Here is a 21,692-nt window from a genome sequence, read left to right as displayed (position 1 = left end):
TGAAATGGCATGACAGTTTTGTAACACATCTTTGCATTGGTTCTGTTTGAGAGGATTGTGAAGAGAGTGTTAACTGTAAATCAAGAAAGAAAAATCCCTATTTTATGTGATTATGTCGCTGGGACAACAATTTCAATATGGTTAGTAGCAGCTGTCACTTAATTCTTTCAAGTTTCTGTGTTTTTCTTTAGAAAATTATTTTCCTGGAAACTACAGATTCTTACGTGTCTTCTGAGCACAGTTGAATGGTTAGAGTATCTCAGGATTCTTTCTTTCTTTCTTTCTTTTTTTAAATTAATTCCAAGTAGTTGTCTTGTTTTACTGGAATATGCTGATCTTTCCAGATACTTAATAAATAGTATGAAAGAAGAAAGACGCTGCATACTCAGCCAATAAAATACAATGGGAACATTTATAAATGTAAGGCCACCTGGAAGTTCAAGGCAGCACATGTGCAATAAACAGAGGACTCCAGCTACTGTGTAGGAAAGACAAAGAGATTGTGATTTACTTCTCCCTATATTTGTAATGTTCACTGAATTTCATGTAGCATGTGTGAGAAATATCCAGGGCATACCTTATTACCTTATTACTGGTGCCATATAGAGTTGCTCTGTGATTTCAGGATGTGTAAATCCTAGTCCTGTTGAGCTGAAACATGTGTTTGATATTTCTGATTACAAGCTCAGCTTCATCTCACTTGTGCAGAAAGGGTTATTTTTGATTCAGGGTCTAGATCAGGATTTAGAAAATTAGAGGTTAAGTGCTTTTGTTGAGTTCCAGACAGGCTGCATAAAGTTGAGAAAATAATTTATATCCCTCTGTTCCTAAAGCATATAATTTGTAAAAGTGTGGAAAGCCCAGTATTTTCATAGCTGATAAAACCATCACCAGGAGGGGCTCAAAATCCCCAGTGACAGATACCGCAGAAAAATGGGTCTGTAACTGAGGAATGCTGTCCTTCAGAGCACTAAAATATCCTGGACAAAGTTAAACAAAACATTTCAAAGGTAATTGTTCAGTCTGTGGAAACAGAAGAGTTACTTTGTACCATTTTATCCTGGACCATATGGATCCTATTGTGTAAACTGAATCTTTTCCAGTTCTACTTGGACCCAAACCACTGTGCACAAATGGGATTAAATAAAAAAAAAATGTATACATGACCTCCACCTTTTTATTTTTTCTTTTCTTATCTCCAGTGGTATTTTGGATGCTATGATTTTTTTTTTTTTTTTTTTTTTTTTTTTAGTGCAAGATTCTATTGAGTTTAAATTGTTTAAAGTTGGGATGTGGCTGTCAAAAAGCTGATCAAGATGCCAAATTGGGTAGGATCTGTTATGATCTGAAATTACAGAATATTCATTCCTATAGCACTTTGGAAGCATGTTCTAATATTTTCCCGGAATTTTAGATTATAAATGAAGTTTCAGATGCTTTTAAAATACTTATTCTCATAAAAATTTTATTTCTAGCAAAGATTATAGGCACTAATTCTGATTCACCAATAGTCATATTTCATATCAGCTTCTGTACTTGTTAAGCCCATTGGATTTCTCTTAAACCATTGCCCTTTAGGACATTTTAATATAGATGCCTGGTATATTGTTAAAATAGGAAGGGCAGAAAACGGGCTTTGGGTAGTCATTGGAAGTAGGAGGTAGCACATAAAAGTGATTCTCAGAGGAAGGAAGGAAGGAAGGAAGGAAGGAAGGAAGGAAGGAAGGAAGGAAGGAAGGAAGGAAGGAAGGAAGGAAGGAAGGAAGGAAGGAAGGAAGGAAGGAAGGAAGGAAGGAATATAACACAGATTAGAGGGCATTGGTTTGTCTTGGCAATCTTATAAAATTTGAAGTTCAGGGGCAGTTTCCACACTTATGGAGTATATTGCACTTAACATTTTTTAAGAATAATTGTCTCTTCAATCACGTTTTCCTCTCTAGCTTCATCTTACATGATTTATTTTTCACCTAAAGATAGTTCAAAGTTCTCACAGCTCTTTTCTGGGAATCTTTGCAGAGAAAATGTGACAAAACAATGTGGAATTTGTTTTATCATTCCAAATAAACTACTTCTAGGATCTCAGTGACACTAAAATATTAGAATAAAATTAAATGGACAGCAAAGAGGAACACAGCATATACACATAAGAAGTCAACAGAAAAGAAGCTTGAAAAAAATTTATTTAAGGCTATCATTTCATATCCTTAAAGCTTAGCCTTTTTATAACAAAGGTTTTAAGAGGGATATTCACTTCTCAGGCATTTGTAACTGCCAGCCCCTTATGAATAATACATATAATTGGTGATTGAATAATTTGTGTGTAGAAGTAATTTTTTTAGAAAAATAATTTTATCCTTAAATATAAATGGAGTTACTTTAGTCCTAATAAATGGAAAATATTAAGTTATCGAACTTTCACTTTCTTAAAGCTGTTAAGAAAACCATCCCTTGGACAACAGGTTTTCCATATATAAACCTTTGGCAACACTAAACTATAGTACAATTATTTCCTGGCATGCAAGGTGACATAGCTTTGTTACACCAAATATAAATGACAGAATACAGATTTCAGAATCTCTTAATAACTGGCAGTTGATGAAATGAAGATCTTCATTTATCTCATTTTATTCTGCATTTTTACTGGTATTCTTCCAAAAGGTCTCTGTGGGGGAAAAAAAGAGAAAAATAATCAGCAGCAATTAGGAAATATTCTAAGTCTCCCAAGATTTATGAAATATGTGTGGAACATATTTTTTCTGTTTAAGAGTGAGCAGATGTTAGTTCCACAGACCTCTCAATGCCTCTCTCTAATAACAGATTGAAAACAATTATTCCTAAAGGAAAAGCATTTTAGTAGTTTCTAATAGATTCTTTATCTAAATCGTTTTTTTCAATGCTGAACTACAAACATAAAAATAGTAACATGTTCTTAAAAAATTATTTTAACTAAACCTTCTAATTTTTTTGAGACAATATTTGTTTCAGATTTCCAAAATCAGCTAGTCTTTTTGGGTGCTTTAGTAATGCAAAGGGGATATCCAACATTTAAAAAAATTTGACCACTCATATGTGTCTTGAGTTGGCATTTAATTATTTTTAAAAGCTTTGCTAATTTTAACAAATAATTTCCAAATATTAACCTGTTTGCAGTGCTTATTTAGAAAATGCTGCTTTGCCTACATACAGGCAATCTAAAGCAGGGTTCCTAAACAGTCACCTGTCAGGAACTCAGATTACAGCACTGTTCCCTAATGACAAACCACATATTAAGGCAGTGTTTTTTATTTTAAATAATAATAATTTTGGTGCCATTTTACCAATAAATATTTCTGATTTTATAATGTCCATGCAAATAAAAGTTTTATTTTTCAGTAATTTAGTATGACTTTACTTCTGGTAACATTCAGTTGCAAAACTAATTTCAAGTTTAATAGGAAATTATTAGAGAAGTTCACCATTGATAAAAATTCAAATAAGATTTGGAATGAGTTCCATTTAGTGTCTTATCTTTCTTCATCCCTCTGTAACAATGTTTGCAACGTACTACAGATATGTCAATAGCTAAGAGAAAAATTACTAGTATTTTCCCCCGGTTTGAACATCACTATATTAAGAATAGTATAAAATTCAGGCACCTTTGGGTAACTTTTGTGTTAATTAGCCATTTTAGGAACTCTTTGGCTGCCATGTCATCAAGGACTTTGTTGATATCACTCGTGAAAGTGCCATCTGCATGTCTTCGACCCATTTCTTCAGCCACCAGAGCTTTTTCTGGGAAACTTCAAAGGTAAGAAATTATCAACAATGTGCAGGGCAAAACAAACAAATATTTAAAAGGGCCTTATTACAGTTCTAATAGACTATGCATTCATTCCCTGTGATTTTAAGGAGTTAGGGGTTGAGCCTGATGTTATGGCTCAGTATAGCATTTTTGAGGCATTATTTTCAAAACAGACAGCTGTTCCTTCTAGTGAGCCTAAACTCCTCTCTAGCAGTTTTGAAAAAGCCATACATGCAAAAGTATATCTCAGTCTGCAATGTCTATGCCATATAGATTAGCCATCAGTACATTTACTGAAAGTTGTTACTTAAGAAATACCACTACTAAATCATTACACTTGGATTTTCATACTTTCTTCTGTTTTATTTGGACATAAGGCCTATTTATTTACTTAATATTTCATAAGAATTATTGTTCTTAATAAGAATTATTAAGAGCGGCAATTTTTTTTGCACAATGGTGGTGGAAATAGCTCACTTAAAGCACCTGTCTAAAACTTATGTGCTTTGATGTAAATTCAGATCCTGATTCTTGTTCTATTCTTTTCTGACTGCTGGAAAACCAGTTTGTCAAAACCAGAGTTTGATTTAGAAAACTTTCCTCTCTTGTTTCATCCCATCAAATATAGGAAGATTTTGATGGGTTTCATTAGGGTGGACTGATGCTGAAGCACCCTGGGCCCTGGATCCAGTGACAGGCAGACTGGCTGATTTCAAGGAGGGCTATATATAAGTTCAACCACAAATAGTTCTAAATATTGGAAAGCAAAAGGGTTGTCTACCATTAATTGCCCATCAGTTTCTAAATTCATTGAGGTTGTATTTATCTCAATTGGATACAGAAATACCCTATTTCTGCTGCTGAAAATAAAACATGACAGAAAAACAAATGGAAGTCTGAACATAACAAGGAAGGGAAACCAGCTTCTCCCTTCTTTGTATAGCTGACCTAATTTATTTAACTCTGTTTTTTTCAGGAAATTGTCAATATTTACAAAACTTACTTTTACCTATTTAATCTTCCTTAACTACAACACACAATCTTGTCTTACAGATTGTATTTTATTATTATTATTTTTTTTTTAATGTAATGCGAGAGACATAATACTTTACAGCTGGTAGAATTTTAATCAGAGAATGAACTGAAATCCCTGCCCCAAAGAGCTTACAGTCTAAAGGCACAAATAAGTACAGAACAGTTAAAAGGTGGGGAATGGCAGCTGCATGGTGTAGCTCCTAACCATGCAGAGCTGGAAATAGATGAGCAGAATGTGCCTGCAGGAAACTGAAGGCAATGCCATTCTAGGTGTAAGATCATCATGACAAAAGACGTAAAGTCATGAGGGAGTACGTGAAGTGGATGGGATAGAGAAATCTGCAATGAGTATGTGGAGAACAAGATAGAAATGAAAGAAATTATGGGTAGGTAAAACTATTAGTGGAGCATTGTGTCCAGGGAACTGCAAACCATAGCAAAAGAATCAGAGGCATCTTAAAAAGAAAGAGAAGTTACAGCAAATGAAAGTTGTTATGGCGGCACCAGCTAGGGGAGACTCAGAAGCATGGGAAGAGGAAAAGAAGTTACTAGTTACTGCTGGGAAAGATCATCAGCACACAGAGTACACCTGATGACATTGGTAAAAAATTTAATCTTGGAAATATTACAGAGGAAAACATGAACTGTAAAAGCAAAAAAAGAGACACTGACTTGAATAATCTCAAAGATAGTTAAGGAGACTGTAAGCAATGTTATGTGAAGGGGAAAGGTGCTAATTAGAAGAAGGTCTGGTTTAGTTTTAGATGTGTTGACCTTAAATAAAACTTGACCTTTCTGAGTGTAACAGCATACTGAACAGGTTTTAATCTGTATTTGAACTTAATAATGCAAAGTGGTAGTTAATCACCAACAGAATATCTTCTAATACAAAAGAAAGAGATGAAATACAGCAAGAATGATCAAAACCCATCAAAGTTTCATCAGACATGATTTTTAACCCCAAAATTTTATAATAGAATGGATGGATTCTTACTCTCTTCTTCCTCGTCCATTCACTAACCAGGCGATGAACTCTTTGGCAGCTTGACCTTCCAAATAAGAGGTGATGTCACTGGTGTAGGTGCCCTCAGCATGCCTCTCAAATTCAGCATGACGCTTGGAGATTGCATTGCTGAAAGAAGAGCAGTACCACAGGAGCAGACTGAGTAAGAATTTAACTTTTTAACAATCTTTATTGATTTAAATTTCCCACTTGCCAGACTAGCATGTCTATAGGAGAAAGGGGTTCTTTTTGTGCCTCAAATTGATCTTGACATATTTTTTCTTGTGAGGATTCAGTTCTGAAGGTATTGCCTGTACTATGCAATACAAATTTCTGCAGATATTCCTGAGCTAGTTCTGAACAACTCACTTCAGGTGTGGAAAACAATTACAGCTGCATTGGAATGGTCTTTTGCTAGACTAATTAAGTATGAGCTAGAAACTGTATTGTATTATACAGACATGGTTTCTGTTACCCTTTGTTAAATGCTCCCCCTACCTTTACCTTCATTATTTCTAAGCCAAACTATTCAGACTTAATTCCTTTTAAGTTTACATTTTGATTTGGTTTATGAACACCTTTTTAATCATCATTCTGACCATGCCATAATCTTGGAAAAGCCTGATCGACTCCATCTTACTGAAGACTTTATCTTCTCCCCCACTACACCTCATTGTGGTTCTTTGTTATAACACAAAATTTTGTTACAATGGCTCTTGGGAAGGCAAACTGCGCTGAGAAGTAGACATGTTATGGAATATTTTCCATGAATAAATTCCCTAGCATTTATGTTTGAGAATTTGCTAATTTCTGCCCAAATCTAGCTCTTTCTATTATTTTTTCTTCTTGGGATGTCACCATTCCTCCTAATTTAGTACCATCTGCACTTTTCATCAGCATGCTAACTAGAGTTGTTTGGAACATTTTTAATGAAATGTTAATTTTTTTTTGAGATATGCTGTTTCCATGAAGTGGAAAGATTATTAAAAATTTGTTATTAATATTGACAGCGTGAATGTAAGGATCTCTGTGATCTGGGATATAATTTTTGGATTTTCTGATAAGAGAAAGAATTATTATAGGCATTTTAATCTGTTTTGAAAAAACACTTACTCAATTTCTCCTTTATTTATTTAAAATTTTTAATCTCTCTAACCCTTTCCCAAAAACACAGTCAAGAAACAGAATTCTGGCCTTCAGCAGGTCTTGTGTTCTCCTTTTTGTAATAAGTGGTTTATGTAACATAGGATTGGATGCTGAGGGCTGAACATTGCATCATGTTTAATCAGCTTTCTGTAAAGTTTCCTGGCCATCTTCCTTTCACTGATCTTCTCACTGTTATTTGATCTGCAACATAATGTGTTTGTTTTTGTTTTTTTCTTCAACCTTTCTCTACAACTAGTTTTTCTTTTTGTGTTATTCTTTACTCTCCTTGATTACTTGAAATGTGCTTTCCCAAAAACCATATTCTTATCCTATTTCATTCCTGGCATCCACTGCATACAGCTATAGAGCGGAGGTACAGGAATAAATAACATAGAGACATATCCTCTTTCCTTGTGAAAAGCAGGTATATAAGGTATTTGATTGATATTTCTTTGTGGTAACATTGCAAAGAATACTAGTTGTTCTCTTTCTAGTTTAACTGAAAATGAACTCAGACTGGTTTTGAATAACAAGTTGTGACAAATAGAATACCTCGAGAGCTGGTCAGGGACTTTGTTATTTTCTTTGTCCTCCTGCGCTTGTTGGCTGCAGTGAAATTGCACAATCATTAGATCATTATTGCCAGTAAACTACAGAGTCTGCATAAGCTTTTATTGGTTATTTTTAAAATATTGTGGTAAATCCCCATTACTGATAGATGAACATTATATTCATTATATTTCAGACATATGAATTTAAATTAGTACAATGTGTAGAAATTGTTTCTTTATACTTTAAAGACTTCCACAGAGATATAAAAGCATTAATGTAATAGATTTTTGGATTCTTTTTTGACAGATTTTCTTTATAAACAAGACTGACACACTTGTACATTACTCTTGTTGTCAGCTTGCTAGCTTGAGCTTAATGAAAGTATATTTGAAAAAAACCATGCCAACTTATAGTGATGATTCTGTAAATTATCCAGTAGTAAACAAAACTTGCACTTCAGCTGCCTTTTCACAAATGAAACATCAGGATTAGAGTATCCATAGATAGGAAAGTTTTGCTAAGGCCTAATGGCCCAGAATTGTACACTGTATTTATATATCTTATTCATACTGAATTTGATTCACTGAGAAAATCTGCCCCAAAGAGGCTGAGACAGTCTTTTTAGGTGGCATATCTGATAGTGCACTTTGATTTAGCCAAATCCTTTTGATTGATTTTGCATGTTTCTCATTTATAATAATATATTAATATTCCATTAATGACTGGACTTTATGAGAAGTCCTTTTCAACTTAAATGATTCTATGATTGTATGTATAAATTTTCCTCAAGTACTTCTCTTATTTGAGGCTTATCCATGGTCTGGGATGGGAAGCTGATGCCAAGAAACTGATTGGGCTAGATTCTTGGCTGTTTCTGTGTGTTGAGATCTGTATCAATGTGACCAAAATGCTTACCCATTTCTTTTAGTGCTCATTAACCATTGCACAAAGTCCTGAGCTCTTCTGGTGTCCAGGTACTTGGTGTAATCACTGGTGAATGTGCCTTGTGAGTGACGTTTCACTTCATTCAACTGTCTAGATTCCTCTATTGGTTCAGAATGGGAAGCTTTGAATGATCTGTGAGAAGTTTAGACCTTGTTAATCAGCAATGGTTGCAGTGCAGTCCACAGGTGCATTGATTTTTCTTTTAACAATACTATTTTTCACTCCGTAAAGTGAATGCAAGTGGCATATTGATCAGTAGCTGTGTGGTAAAAGGAATCTGTATAGTAGATTGGGCATTGCACAATTACACAGTCTTCTTGGATAAATAAGGTAGCTATTGTTTTAATACCCCAAATTTCTGTGCTAAGAAATGCAATATTAAAAACTCTGCCAATTTCAATGGTAGATCAAGTACTGCGTAAAGCTATCTTTAAATCATAGTATGTTTGACTTCAAAGTGTAAGGAAACAAAGTTCAGGCCAAGTATTTGTAAAAGTTGGTCTAAGGAATTTACCTTGATTTCTCCTCTGTATCCTGAAGAGGATTTTGCCAGCTGCCTTGAACTATCATTAAAAGGAGACCAGCAACAAAATAAATGCTTTTCATTTTCATTGCCTGTCAAAATAGAAATAAAGCAACAAAGAAAAATGTTATAATGTTTACATATGTCTGAGTCAATTACATCGAAAAGAGACATTTTTAGTGCTGATCTAAATTTGAATATAAATATAAAGAGCCTTCTAGGATGGGTTTCATGTCCAGTGGATGACATTTTAGGGCTTTGGGTAGGCATTCAAAAGATGTAGTCTCTGTTCCAGTCTTTAGGCTCTAGTTTGTATTCTCCAATACAAGGAGAGCTGAGAACAACTGTGGCCTGTCTTGCAATGTGAAGATAAAGGCCTGTTCTCTCCTGTTCTCTGTGTTCTGCTGATGGCAAGCACTAATAATACTGTTCTATTGCAAAACTGGGGCTAGTGATGTGGCTGTGATTTTTTTTTCCTTGATCATTCATTGTCAAGAATACTTTCACAGCAGCAGCTCCCCATCCTTCCTGTCTCACAGAAGTTGCAATGAGTTCACATCAGCAAAATGCCACTGGAAATAATTTCATCATGTACTTGGGCTGATACTTGTGTATTTGAAAAAGCCCTTCTGCCATCCATGGCATTTTCCTATGGAGGTTTATGATACAGTCTGAAGAACAAAGGGAAACAGGACACTTGAGTGCCTTGAAGTAAAGTGGTAGCAAAGTAAGTCCCAGTCACAAAGCACCTTCTCTATTAAATGTAATCTGTATGCTACTCCTGTGTCTCCACTGCAGCAGTTACTTACCGAAGCTCAATCATTTATAAAATAAGGCAGTCTGAGTGAAAATATGTATCTTCTCTATTGTAATGCCTTGTCACAATAGGCTGAATTTAAATATACTATGGACTGGAAGAAGTCTTAGAATTTTATGAGGAAATGATGTGTAGTGAAGGTGCAGATTACTCCATTTTGAGACTGAGAGTTGGCTCTGCACTGAGCAATGCAAATGAGGGGACCATATGAGCACCTCTGGAAAGGTAATCTCCTGCATCAAAAATCTTACTGCTGTAGGACTTCTACTCTGCCCCAGTAGTCTGCCCCATCATAGCAGATTTTTTTTTTAATGTGTTTCTTCTTTGTGTTTTAAAATAACTTATGGTTGGAGATGCAAAGCTTGACTGTTTGCAGGCATTTTACCAATGGTTAGGAAGAATCTATTAGACCTGTACTTTGTGAGGCCTGGTTTTTAAAAGAATCTGGCTGAGTAGTATGGATATTTTACTAGAATTCCTCAGTATTAGTATCAAAATTTTTAAGACAATAAAAATCTTAATCAAATATTGATAAAAGTCAGGAAAATAAATGTATAACTGTAATATTTTCTGATGGATTTCACTACTAAGCAATGGAATCAGTTTCCCTCTCTCCACCAGAAGCCACTGCCAGTACTTTTTCATCAGTGCCTGGAGACTCGTTTCTGCCTTGTGCGATGTCCTGGCATTTAAGAGTTGACCCCTTCACTTAAACATACCCTGCCATAGTACCAACATATAACACAGTAGTCATGTAGTCAGTCTTATTAGAACCCTAACTGTAGTACTGAACTCTGATTTCACTGTTTCAGTTGGAGCTGTAATTTGGTGGTGCAACACTGACATCCAGTGTTTATCTCAAGGAATGCATAGTTTCATATTTCACAGGCTTCTAGCAATGGAACAAAAGCTCTGCCTGTTCTTTGGGAAATGACTCTATTGTGGTCATTTCAAAATGGTTTGATGGACCCGTCTGGTAGCTGATACAGCTGTAAATGAGTTAATCTGGACTTGGACATAAAGTCTGGCTATTACAGCATACATAAGTAAATTTGCCCTGCCTAATAGTCCTAATTTACAGCCCTCTGTAGCTTTACTAAACTGCGATCCAGATTAGCCATGAACCCAAGTCACTGAGGTGGAATGAAATATCCGACACCAAAAGCTTTTCTTTTAAATAAAAGTATTAAAAAATAATTAAAAATTACTGTAGTCAGTAAAGAAATATTCAGTGATTTCAGATTATCTTGGTTCTAATGTCTCAAGCCTATAGAACTTTGAGATGTAAACAGTCTCACTGGCTATTTTATTCCCTAAGTATTAAGATTAAAATTACATGCATTTTCAGCTGCTTTCTGAATTTTTCAGAATCAAAATTGGGAGATTATTAAAAAGATATATGTATAAATGCAGTTTTTGAAAGCTATAAAATTTTTGAGAATACTCATTAATAAAATAAGATTTTCCAAAAACGGTTAACCTTCTGTCAAATATGTTCTTAAAAAAAACTAGCATCAGTTTTGTTTTTTCAACATTTAGTACTTGCTGTTGGTAAGCCAAACCACCTACTGCAGTTCTTGACATGTTAAACAGGATACAGTTTTAAAAGAAGAAATTGTAATTTTATTCTTGGTAATATAGACATGTTGTATAGAGAAAAAGATTATCAGAAAAATAGTATTTTCCTTGTTTATGCTGGTTAATCAATTAATTTCTCAATCAGAGGAAAGGTTTATTTGCTCAGGTTATTTAGATTACCAGTAGATACTGCTAAAAACCATGGAAACCTACTGTCAAGGTGCAGAAAAATGAAAGCTAATTTTACACAGAAAATTTTTATTGAAAAATTTAAGACATCTCAGTCTGAACCACCAGAAATATATAACAAATGTACCTTTCAATTCTTGATTAGATATTTATGTGAATATTGTTTCCTTGACCAACCTGATTTTTCTAGTTTTCTAATATATTCTACTACAGATGGAGTAGGTTTTTTGTATCTATGTACAATGTTAACTAGCTTAATTTCATTGATTTTTCAATAAAAATCTTTCAAAAGTCACATTCCTATGTATTTCCAGTTTAAAAACAAAAATTATGAAGTTACATTTAAAAAGTAGTAAAAAACAGAAATAATTTTATATGAACATGCATGAATGAATAAAATAGACTTCTATTGACATGAAACTGCCTGCAAATAGCAATAATTTCTATAAATAAGTTACTTTTTCAGATAGATGTATTTTACACCTAATTTACCTACCATGCTGTAATGCCTTGTGGAAAGTTCTATAAAATCCAACAGTTCTAGTCTAAGGAATTCCATAGTAGGAGGGAAGGCTAATTAAATTTTATACAATAATCACAATAACTATTGGAACACTTTAATTTTGCGTCTGTGCTATAAAATTTCCTTTTCTGATCTTACAGTGATATGAAAATAATAGTTGCTTGAGACAAACTAATCTAAAAGTGGGGTAGTGGAGTTACAGTCTGTAGGGTGACAGAGTGACAATCTGTCTTGGACAGTTCTAAATCAATGACATAAACCCACTGAATTTGTTTCCATGCTTCTAACTTTATCCTCATTGATTCATATTTAGGCAGTATCTATAACGAGTGAATGTTTTAAACTCACATTAATTAAATATCTCTACAGAAGTTACTAAAGGAGATAAAAAATATAAAAATCAGTAATTGTGTATCTCATTTAAATTCTTACTACAATGCTTGTCTTTCATGTTCTTATGGTTAATCTTCCTTCTCACAATTTATTCTGCAACACAAACTGTTGATTTCCCTTTTCCGGATCATTCTCTGTTGAAATAATCAATACATCAAAAGATTTAAATTATTATGTCATTAACTCCAAATATCAGTGACTACGACCTCAGAAGAAAACACCAGTTTGCTGAAAGATCTGCGCCTCTATTGCAAACTTTGGGCAACACAATGCAGAAAATGCACTCAGCTTTCTCAAATAAATAACTGGTAGTTCATATAAATCTTACCTTATTATACTTTGAAGTGATACGTGGCAGATGCAGAAAGAGCTACTCTCTCTTCTGCAACTATGGCAAGCCTTGAGGATCCTGAGCTCTGCCTAGCTGCCTCTTTTGCACAGACTTATATATCTACTGTTCAGCTCTAGTAAGCATTACAGGAGTGCATCATTGCTGACAGTTTCCTTATTCAACTTTAAAAAAAAGTCATCATATTTGCTATTCCTTTCATTTGATAATTTTACAAGCAATTTCACACATTCATTCTGCTTACTTTATGACATCAATGCTAACATGGATTTGCAAAAGGAGTGAGGTAGCAATGTCCAAAGTAGTAAATATCAAACAGAAGGGCATTAACATGACAAACAATGGGCAAAAGGTGCCTGGGATCAAGGCAGCAATTTCTCCAATTTCTGATTTGCCACATTTAATATTTGGACTCCTGATTCTATCGACATCAATACCACTGTTTTCACTTACAGTTTTTAAATCAGAGTTTGTAAATTTAATCCATTGTTAAAAATAAGCACAACTTTCCCAAAGCCCTTGAATAATTCTTCAAGTAATCTTGTGCCAATATTATGAATATGAAGAGATGTGAAATACTGCAGAGAGGGCTACCCACTGTGAAATGCCTAGCACAGGTGAAATTTAGAAAATGTTTTGATTACCCTTAGATGTAAAATTCCAAATTTGTAAATGCTACTGTAAGAAAATTCATATTCACTTGAGAACTGTATGCCAAACATTCACTATAAATTGAGTTTCGCACAGTGGCTTATAGATTTATTCAAAATAAACCATTTGCTCACATTTCCATTCCCTAAAAGGAAAAAAAGTAAACAAAATAGATTTGAGATTTGTACTAGTGCCTGTTCTATGCAACTATTGATGTTCATTGAAGACAATTTCATAGCTGTGGTGGAGCAGCATTGCCTAAGAAAGCCATGGTGATCCATGCAGTGAGAGCACAGAGACTGAGACAGGTAGGGGAGATAGTGAGGTAGGAGGAAGGTTCTGGAATCACAATAGACATCTCACTGAATGGTAATGACAACCTGTGCTCCAGTCTGTAGTGCCTCTGGTCAGGTTTGTGGCACAAAGCACATGCATATTACAACAAACCTTATTTCCCCTGACACTGCTCCTCAAAGCCAGCAAAGAATGTGCTTCAGTGAGGCAATTTTGTGCTGACTGACTACAGTCATATTGGCATAGCCCATACAATACAACTGAGGTAATGTATAAACTTAATAGCCATATTAGAGTGGCAAACAAAATTTACTGGATCCTCCCTAGAGCTCTATCCTAAATATTTGGCTGTGGTACCATGGTAGGGGTTCAGGGGAACATTAAGTCTCATTAGACAGTCCACTTAATCAAATTCAGTTTTTTTAAAGTGTAATTTTTCTATGCTTTTGACGCAATCTATGAGATTCATGGTTTATTTTTTTTCCATTTCTAGTCTTCGGGGTGGGTGCCACCAGCGTGTCCTGCAGTACCTGGGCAATGCAGCAGATGGAGATCAAAGGGCCCTTTCCAGCACTTCTGCACCAGGAGGACACGCACATGCTTTACATAGATTGCTACAATCATCTCTCTGCACTCTGAGTTAAAGATACTTTGGAAAAAGGCAATATGGAATGTGAGACAATATCCTCTCCTCCAGGAAACAGACAGCTTTTCTCCTTTTATTTCAGTTTATTTTCTTGTGTCATATAAAGTTCCTTGTTTACAGTAGGATGATTCCAGAAAAAAAATACAAGACAGAGCACCTCAGTGCACCCGGTCGAGCAGGTTGTCACAGAGCTGTATCATCTAGCAGGTCATCTAGCATCTAGAAGGTGACTGGTTTGTTTTTCAAGTTTTAAACAGAAAATAAAATATACAGGAAAGAAATGAACGGCCATCAAGAACCACACAACCCTCAGTTGCCATAACTGAGTCTGTAGTGTATATTTCAGGAGCCCAGCAAACAAGAGTTTCCAAACAAAAGTGGAAAATTATAAGTGTATGAGACATGTACATATACTCAGGTTTGTTCCTCTCACATTTTAAAATACACCAGTTAGGAGGCACCTCTTGGCAAAAATCAAGGGCAACCTCACTGTCCTCTATACCACTGTTCTCAAATGAGACAATACTTTTAGTCACACTGAGAGACAGAAGCTGAGAGTGGCCTGCCTTTGGGAAATTTTCATTTTTCTCATGATTCAATTGGAGTGGTTGGGTTCACTGTATCAGGAATTTATCAAAGTTTCCTGCACCATCATCTCATTAAAATTGCCAAGATTTAAACATTTTAATGAATTACAAAATTGCTGGCTTTTGACAGAAAAAGTAAAAAAAAAATACTCATCAAATGCTTTCAAAAAAGTGACCTCTCCAAATTATTCTGTGTATTTCTTCATTACATATTTATTACTATTGTATTATTATCCATTACATGTCTAAAGCGAGGAGGATGTATCTTGGGATATGACTACAGGCCCACACCCTTTACTTCCTTATATTATGCAGAAAGCATTCTCTCCTAACCTTGTCGGCTGTGAGTTCAGAGGGCTGGGCCCCTTTTGTTTTGCTGTCTTTGTTCCACGATAATCACAAAGAGCATTCCCCTTCTGAGAATGGGAACCAATATAGGAGGAACATATGTGCAAACACATGCACATATAAACCACCATGTTACATCCATAAACGAGTGCTTGTACATAACACACACAGTGTGTGCCCACGGACATATGCAATTCCAAAGCAACCCTTTGGGGAGCAAGAATGGCTTTCTGAAATGGAGTTTAGTTTGGGTTCTTTAGGCCTTTCCACAGCATGCAGCTGCATGCTCTCTGCATGGGGTAATGAGTGGTTTGTACCTCAGGAGCCACAGCCATTGTAACTTTACTGTAGTCTGCACTGTCTACTCACATAAGTTGGAATCGCTCCACTGCAAGTCAATGGAGCTGCATCAATTTGCGCAAGCAGAAGAGCTGGCCAAATATGTACTAGTTATTTTACATTCTGAGAAGACAATGTTCATAATTGAAAGTAATACCAAATGCTCTTAGCAAATACTATGAATTATTCAGATTAAATATAGAGTCTTCAAATGACTATAAAATGTTCTAAACAGCTGTGCCTTGTAATTGGAACTGACTGGCAAACTGGGAAGTATTGAATGCAGTCTGAATTGGACTTGATATCTGAGTAAAATGAGTATAACACTAACAATATTCTAGAACCTGTCTGGTTTTCTGCTAAATTTCTCTTCAGGACTTTTCTTCCTTGCAACTGCAGTAATCCTATATGAAACAAATTATATAGGTCTGCATTTGAAGTATAAGGATTGCAGGTTCTTTCATGTGCACAGCTCACTCAGCGCGAATAAGGTAGATGATGAAAACTGGTTTGGAGTGGAATCAGTGACTTTCTACTATTTATGTACACTTCAGCTCCTAGAAAAAAGAAATTTTTACTTTTCAGCTTTAGTTTCAATTTGTAAAAGCTAGAAAAGATTCACAGTGGAAACTGACTTGTAAGCAACTGTATTTGCGCTGTTTATCAAGGGCCTATCTACTAATTCAGAACAACTACATCCGACCTTCAGAGGCTTGGATACCTTGGTCATGTGACAGGTATTTGAATACTCATGTTTCATTGTCTAAAGTGGTATGTTTGATTATCTAAAGTGTGAGAGTGTTATCCAAAAGAGAAACGAACAGTAAGTGCTCAACAATTTTTGAAAACCAGATCCTCTAAAACATTTTTAAGTCGGAAGCAAAATTATTTTGGATAGTCACTCTTGTCATAAGAGCTTATCTTAATTCTAATTGTGTCCTAGTGTTGGCTCTTACCATATTCTATGTCTACAGTATAGTTATATATACTGTTTACTCACATATTTTGTTAGCTTTGCCTTGACACCCCAGGAAAAACACTTTCAACTTGAATTATTGAAGATCTGTTACAAAAGAGCCTATCCTGTAATGTTGTAAAGCTCTTGTCTCTGATTGAAGTGGATTGGGGCAAATAACTGTCCAGTAATTAAAACACCACCATTGGGGTAATGCTTGTGACATGGACTGTGTTTGTAGACAAGGCAGAAAGGAACATGTTATTTTTCTAGAGAAAGAAAGGGATAGGGAGAATCTCATCCCTGCATATGAACATTTAAAGGGATGATATCTTCCAAAGAAGACTGAGTCAGCCTCTTTTCAGTGGTGCCCAATGACAGAACAAGAGGCAACAGGCACAAATTGAAACATAGAATGTTCTGTCTGAGCATAAGGAACTGAGCACTTTTTTTTACTATGAGGGTGACCAAAGACTGGCAGCAGTGGCCCAGGGATGTTGTAGAGCACCCAGATGGCTTTTAGGCATTCAAAAGCCATCTGGACAAAGTCCTGGGCTACAGAATGCTGGTAGCCCTGTGTGAACAGGGAAGTGGGATACGTTCCCTTCCAAAGTTCCCTTCCAATCCCAACCATTCTGTGATTCTATTACAGTACAAGGGCAGGTTTGCAGTCCTCTGCACCAATTCTAGTGATTAACTGTGATATTACCTGTTATAAGCACAGGCCAGCCAGCAATCAGATGTTGATGTATTTTTATGAGGATTTTTTTGACACTCACAGCATCCTAGGAAATTTTCTCCCAGGTCATCAAAACACATGGTTGTTCTATCATAAAACTTTCAGGTTAGACATTATTTCAGCAATTCGGTGTTAAATGTCACTCTCTGCTGGAGACATATTCCCTTCTTTGGCAAGAACACTGTGTAAGGCAAAGAAATTAAAAACATGAAAGATAATGAAGGAAAAATGGTGGCAGCAACTGCACTTATTTTAAAAATTTTTTTTATTCCCACAAATGCTGCCTACGAGCCAAAGTAGATGGTGAATAGTTTGGAAGATGTGTACTCTGATTGCCTTAGGAAACAAATGGAGCTTAGGGCAGGTTAATAATGAAATCGCTAATGAACCCCTTGAGAAAGAGGTACTTCTGTTATTTAATTTGACAGATTTTCCTGAAATGTTCCTTATTTCAAATACTTCCAAAAGTTTCATACGACAGACCTGTGGGCAGGGTGTGAACAACACATTACATCATTTTATTACTTAGAGTACTGACAAAGGGCCACTCTATCTGCCCAAATTTCCAGAACTTAGAGGACTTCCAAAACTATAAATAAAATAAAGGTGCAGAAATTGAAAGTGACTTTAATATATTGATATTTATGTGAGATTGATACCAGGCTTTTTTGGAAATTACTCTAGGTTCTCATTGACACATTCAGGTATCTTAAACCTTTAAGCATCTCATATAAGAGCTTAATTTTTTTTCTCTTTCACCACAACATTGCAATGATTTCCATGGGATTGTATCAATACCACAAATAGAGTTAAATCTTGGTATTTCAACTGAATTGTATTCTGTATTTGTAAGATAACTACATTTCTGAGACTACCGTTGTGTGCAGCAAATGCACATAGGACCATATAATCAACATCTAATTAGGCCCACTTCATGTTATATTCGCTTAATGTTAACTTTCTTACAGCTATAATTTTTTCCTTTAGCCATTATGGCAGTTGAATTTTAATTACATTACCAACAAAAAGCTCATTAACGTCACGTAATTGGCAGTGTTTCCAAAAAAACCTGAACTAATTGAGTATTTTCTGAAGAGTTCCCATCAAAGTATAATTTAACCATTACAAACAGCTTGGCAACTACATTTACATAAAGATGTATCTAAGGAATGTTCTCATGTGTGGAAAATCAGATTTGATATTGCCATTAACAAACGAAGGAAGCTGTTACATAGCAAATCACTTCCACATTTTAATTATTTTGGCCAAACCCCATGTTTTTGTCAAGAAAGTCAAATGAAACCCCTTGCTTTTCCACAAAGAAGCAGCTACTGGTCTCAGACTGAGAGTTAGGAAGCAGCTTGCTTTGTGGGAAGGCAACACAATCTAATGCAGGTTATTTTGTACTCTTAACAGCTAATAACAGAGATTGTGTCAGAAAGACCATGGTTCTTATGCAGTAGACTAATTCTGAATTTTTTAAATGCATGACCAAGGTATTGTTTAATCTACAGTGGATCTCTTGGCAATTATCTTGTTAATATTCTTTTATTATGACAGGACTAATCTAATTACTAATGAAAATAATACAAGTATTCCAATCATTATTAGCTTCCAGCATTTTTTTAAGACTCCCTAAAATATTTTCACTAGAAACAAGACAAAGAAAGCTTGCACAATCTTTTGATCTTTCCCCTCCAGTCTGGGATGAACGACACTAAGATCAATTTGAATGCTGAAGTGATGATTAGAAATTAAAAATGAGTCAATATGGCTCATATATTTTGAATACACGTGAAAAACTCTCTGATATACAATAGTTATCATAAGTGTCTTCCTTTCATGTTTGAACATGAACACTGAGAGTTTTGCAGATCAAGGTTTCAAATAAGAGTTGAATAAAATTTGAACACATTCAATACTCTCAATAAGTACCCAAAATTCAGTGTTAAATATTGTCTGTTCCTATCTCTTCTTGGATTCTTTACAAAAAGTTCAAAATAAATTTTGAGAAACTGGTTCTTGTTAGGATGCTGATTAGGTACTAGCACTGCTTCCTTTGTCCTTTCCCATTTTACAGTTCTATGGAATCATATTAATCTGAAGCATGCATTTGCAATGAACCACCTGTCTTGGACTGCAGAATGTAAGTTTAAGCTGTAACATTTGCTAATATACAATATCAAAAGTGGATGTAAACATCAAGTTTTAATTTTCGAAGTTCCTATGATCAATTCACCTGAAAACTATGCAATTTGGGCACTGCTGTCATTTCATTGTCCCAGTGATGTCTCAGATGCCTTAGCATGCTCTGAGTAGCCTACTTATTCTGACAAAGAAAAACATTGTTTGAGGAAGTGGGTCATATGTGTGTAGAGATGTTTGCTGGAAAGGCCTGGAATTCCATGGTTCTGATCAGTATACCACTGAAAGAAAAAACAAAAACAAAACATAAACCTCTTATGTTTTCAATTCTGCAAGAGTTAATACAAAAAATTTATTTTATTGCTACACATAAGAAAGTGGATGGCCCAAGACAAAAGAGGAACTTGATAATTTTTTTTTAATCAGTTCCCAATATATTATTATTATTGCTAAAAAAAAAGGGTTTCTAAGCCTTCTGTTATTTAAGAGCAAGCATTACTACCTCAGTACTTATAGGCCAGTTGTATCAAATCAGGCAGAACAGCCTTGAGATGCTGTTAGGGATGAAATCCCCTTGACCTGCTGCATGGCCTGGGCAATAGGGGTAAGAGTCCTGCTTAGGAATAAGTACTGGGCTCTAAGCAACAAAATTTCAGCTAAATGCTGTTTGAGTTCTATTCAAAACATCCTGCATTACAGCAGGGCCATGAACATTGTGAGTGGTGTACTGGAAATAAAACACATATATGAATTATGCTAACTCAGAAGTATCTGCCATCCACTGTAGCTGAACCAGAATGATTAAAACTGCATTCAGTATTCCAGATACTTAGGATATAACCCAGATTTGCTAAAGATCAGCAAAGAAGGCAGAAAATGTGCAATACCCAAAAGGGCCTACAAACCCCTGTCAACCTTTTTGGGGAGTTCATGGCCCTGTGAAACCAGACTCAGGCAGAAGGCCAGTATGTTTGATAGCAGGCAAACACTTTGGTTATTAGCCCTGAGAAAAACTGTTTGGAAGCAGAGGTTAGCATATAAATCAGATCTACATTTCCCCTGTTTATTGATCCTTTATGTCCTGCAACCTCTTGCCTATATGTTTCTCTTTTTGACTGTGCTTGCTATCCCATGCAAGTTTTTCAGAGAATTTTTTTGCTGATTTTGGATATATATTTGGATACCTTACACCCTTTTTGCTTGTTTCACTTTGTGCCTGTGGCAAGCAAGTCCAGTTCAAGACTCAATCTACCACAACCAGTAGCAATTTGTCCCCAGAACTCAGCTCTTTTATCTTCCTCTTTTACCAGGTATCAGAAGCACTCATAAGGTGGCTGGATTCTTATTCTTTTCCCTGGCTCATTTTAAAAACCTCCAAGTTATTCTTGACAAGAGGAAAATCCTGCTAGCATCCAAAGGGCAAGGGGAAAAAAAAAAGCAGGCAAATCATTTGGGGAAGAAATTGAGAAGTTGTTTATGAAGAATAACAAATGCACTAGCAATTGCCAAATTTTGAAGCATGTTCAGTTGAACAGGGTTGTTAAAAACACAGCCAAATGTCAAATAAGCTTATTGATAAAGTTATGAACCACTTTTCAAAATGAAAAATAGTGTATTATTTACCATTGCCTGGAAATCCACCTGTGCATTAACCAGAGCTTTTGCAATTTGTGCTGAGTTCTGAAAATGTACGTTATCTAAAAAGAAAAAAAAAAAAAAAGAGAAAAGAGATTGTCTGTTGAAATGTGTTAATACCACAAAGCATACAGTTATAGTGCATTTAGCTGTGTCCACTAATTACCAAGTGATACAGCTGACATTACTAAGAACAAGTAAGCATCTTATGATAGGTCATATGGAAATCTACCAAATATCGAAGTCCTGACCCAATCAAAGATAGATGCCTAATGTTTTTCAAACAAAGTGATTCTGGCTCTGTGTTTGTTCTGCCATTTGCAAACCTCACCATCTGCTGTTCCATGGATGAGAAGATACTCTACGTTTTGGAAATTCTTTGCTCTTGCCATCACAGTTGAATTCTGTTGAGAGGAAAAAAGAACAGTTCAGCAACTTCAATTTAAACCACTTATTTATAGTGCTGAAAGGCTTTCATTACCAAGTAGAAAAACAATCAAACAGTTGAAATGACACGAC

At 35.3% G+C, this 21,692-nt stretch overlaps 2 protein-coding genes across 5 annotated transcripts in view; both read right to left on the bottom strand.

Annotated features, from left to right (window-relative positions):
- Window positions 1-2,162: 2,162 nt before the first annotated feature.
- GCG (glucagon) lies at window positions 2,163-17,441 on the bottom strand. Of its 2 annotated transcripts, none has more exons than XM_033064735.1 (7): window positions 17,364-17,441; window positions 8,977-9,077; window positions 8,433-8,594; window positions 7,518-7,571; window positions 5,811-5,948; window positions 3,636-3,779; window positions 2,163-2,662 (listed from the first exon to the last, which is right to left on the bottom strand). In XM_033064735.1, the coding sequence occupies exons 2-7, from the start codon at window positions 9,072-9,074 to the stop codon at window positions 2,638-2,640; spliced, it is 621 nt and encodes a 206-aa protein (XP_032920626.1). In that variant the 5' UTR covers window positions 9,075-9,077; window positions 17,364-17,441; the 3' UTR covers window positions 2,163-2,637. The 2 variants fall into 2 exon arrangements, with proteins under 2 accessions (XP_032920626.1, XP_032920625.1); XM_033064734.1 differs by lacking the exon at window positions 17,364-17,441 and adding an exon at window positions 12,814-12,906.
- Window positions 17,442-18,627: 1,186 nt separating this feature from the next.
- Window positions 18,628-21,692, bottom strand: part of LOC116998716 (fibroblast activation protein alpha) — a 38,087-nt gene continuing 35,022 nt past the window's right edge. For all 3 annotated transcript variants that reach the window (XM_033064730.2, XM_033064731.2, XM_033064733.2), the window contains 3 exons: window positions 21,505-21,577; window positions 21,162-21,235; window positions 18,628-19,819 (listed from right to left, as the gene is read on the bottom strand). In XM_033064730.2, coding sequence (XP_032920621.1) covers window positions 19,718-19,819; window positions 21,162-21,235; window positions 21,505-21,577 — 249 coding nt within the window. In that variant the 3' untranslated portion in view covers window positions 18,628-19,717. The remainder of the gene's footprint in view (window positions 19,820-21,161; window positions 21,236-21,504; window positions 21,578-21,692) is intronic.

The sequence above is a fragment of the Catharus ustulatus genome, chromosome 7, assembly GCF_009819885.2.
Source record: "Catharus ustulatus isolate bCatUst1 chromosome 7, bCatUst1.pri.v2, whole genome shotgun sequence".
NCBI lineage: Eukaryota > Metazoa > Chordata > Aves > Passeriformes > Turdidae > Catharus > Catharus ustulatus.
The sequence above is the reverse complement of the archived record's forward strand: the minus strand, read 5'-3'. Positions and strand labels throughout refer to the sequence as shown.

Coding starts and splice junctions, on each gene's coding strand:
- GCG (XM_033064735.1), bottom strand. CDS start 9,074: ATGAAAATGAAAAGCATTTATTTTGTTGCTGGTCTCCTTTTAATGATA. Junction 8,595..8,976: donor GATACAGAGGAGAAATCAAG/GTAAATTCCTTA, acceptor AACTTCTCACAG/ATCATTCAAAGCTTCCCATT. Junction 7,572..8,432: donor ATGAGCACTAAAAGAAATGG/GTAAGCATTTTG, acceptor ATTTCACTGCAG/CCAACAAGCGCAGGAGGACA.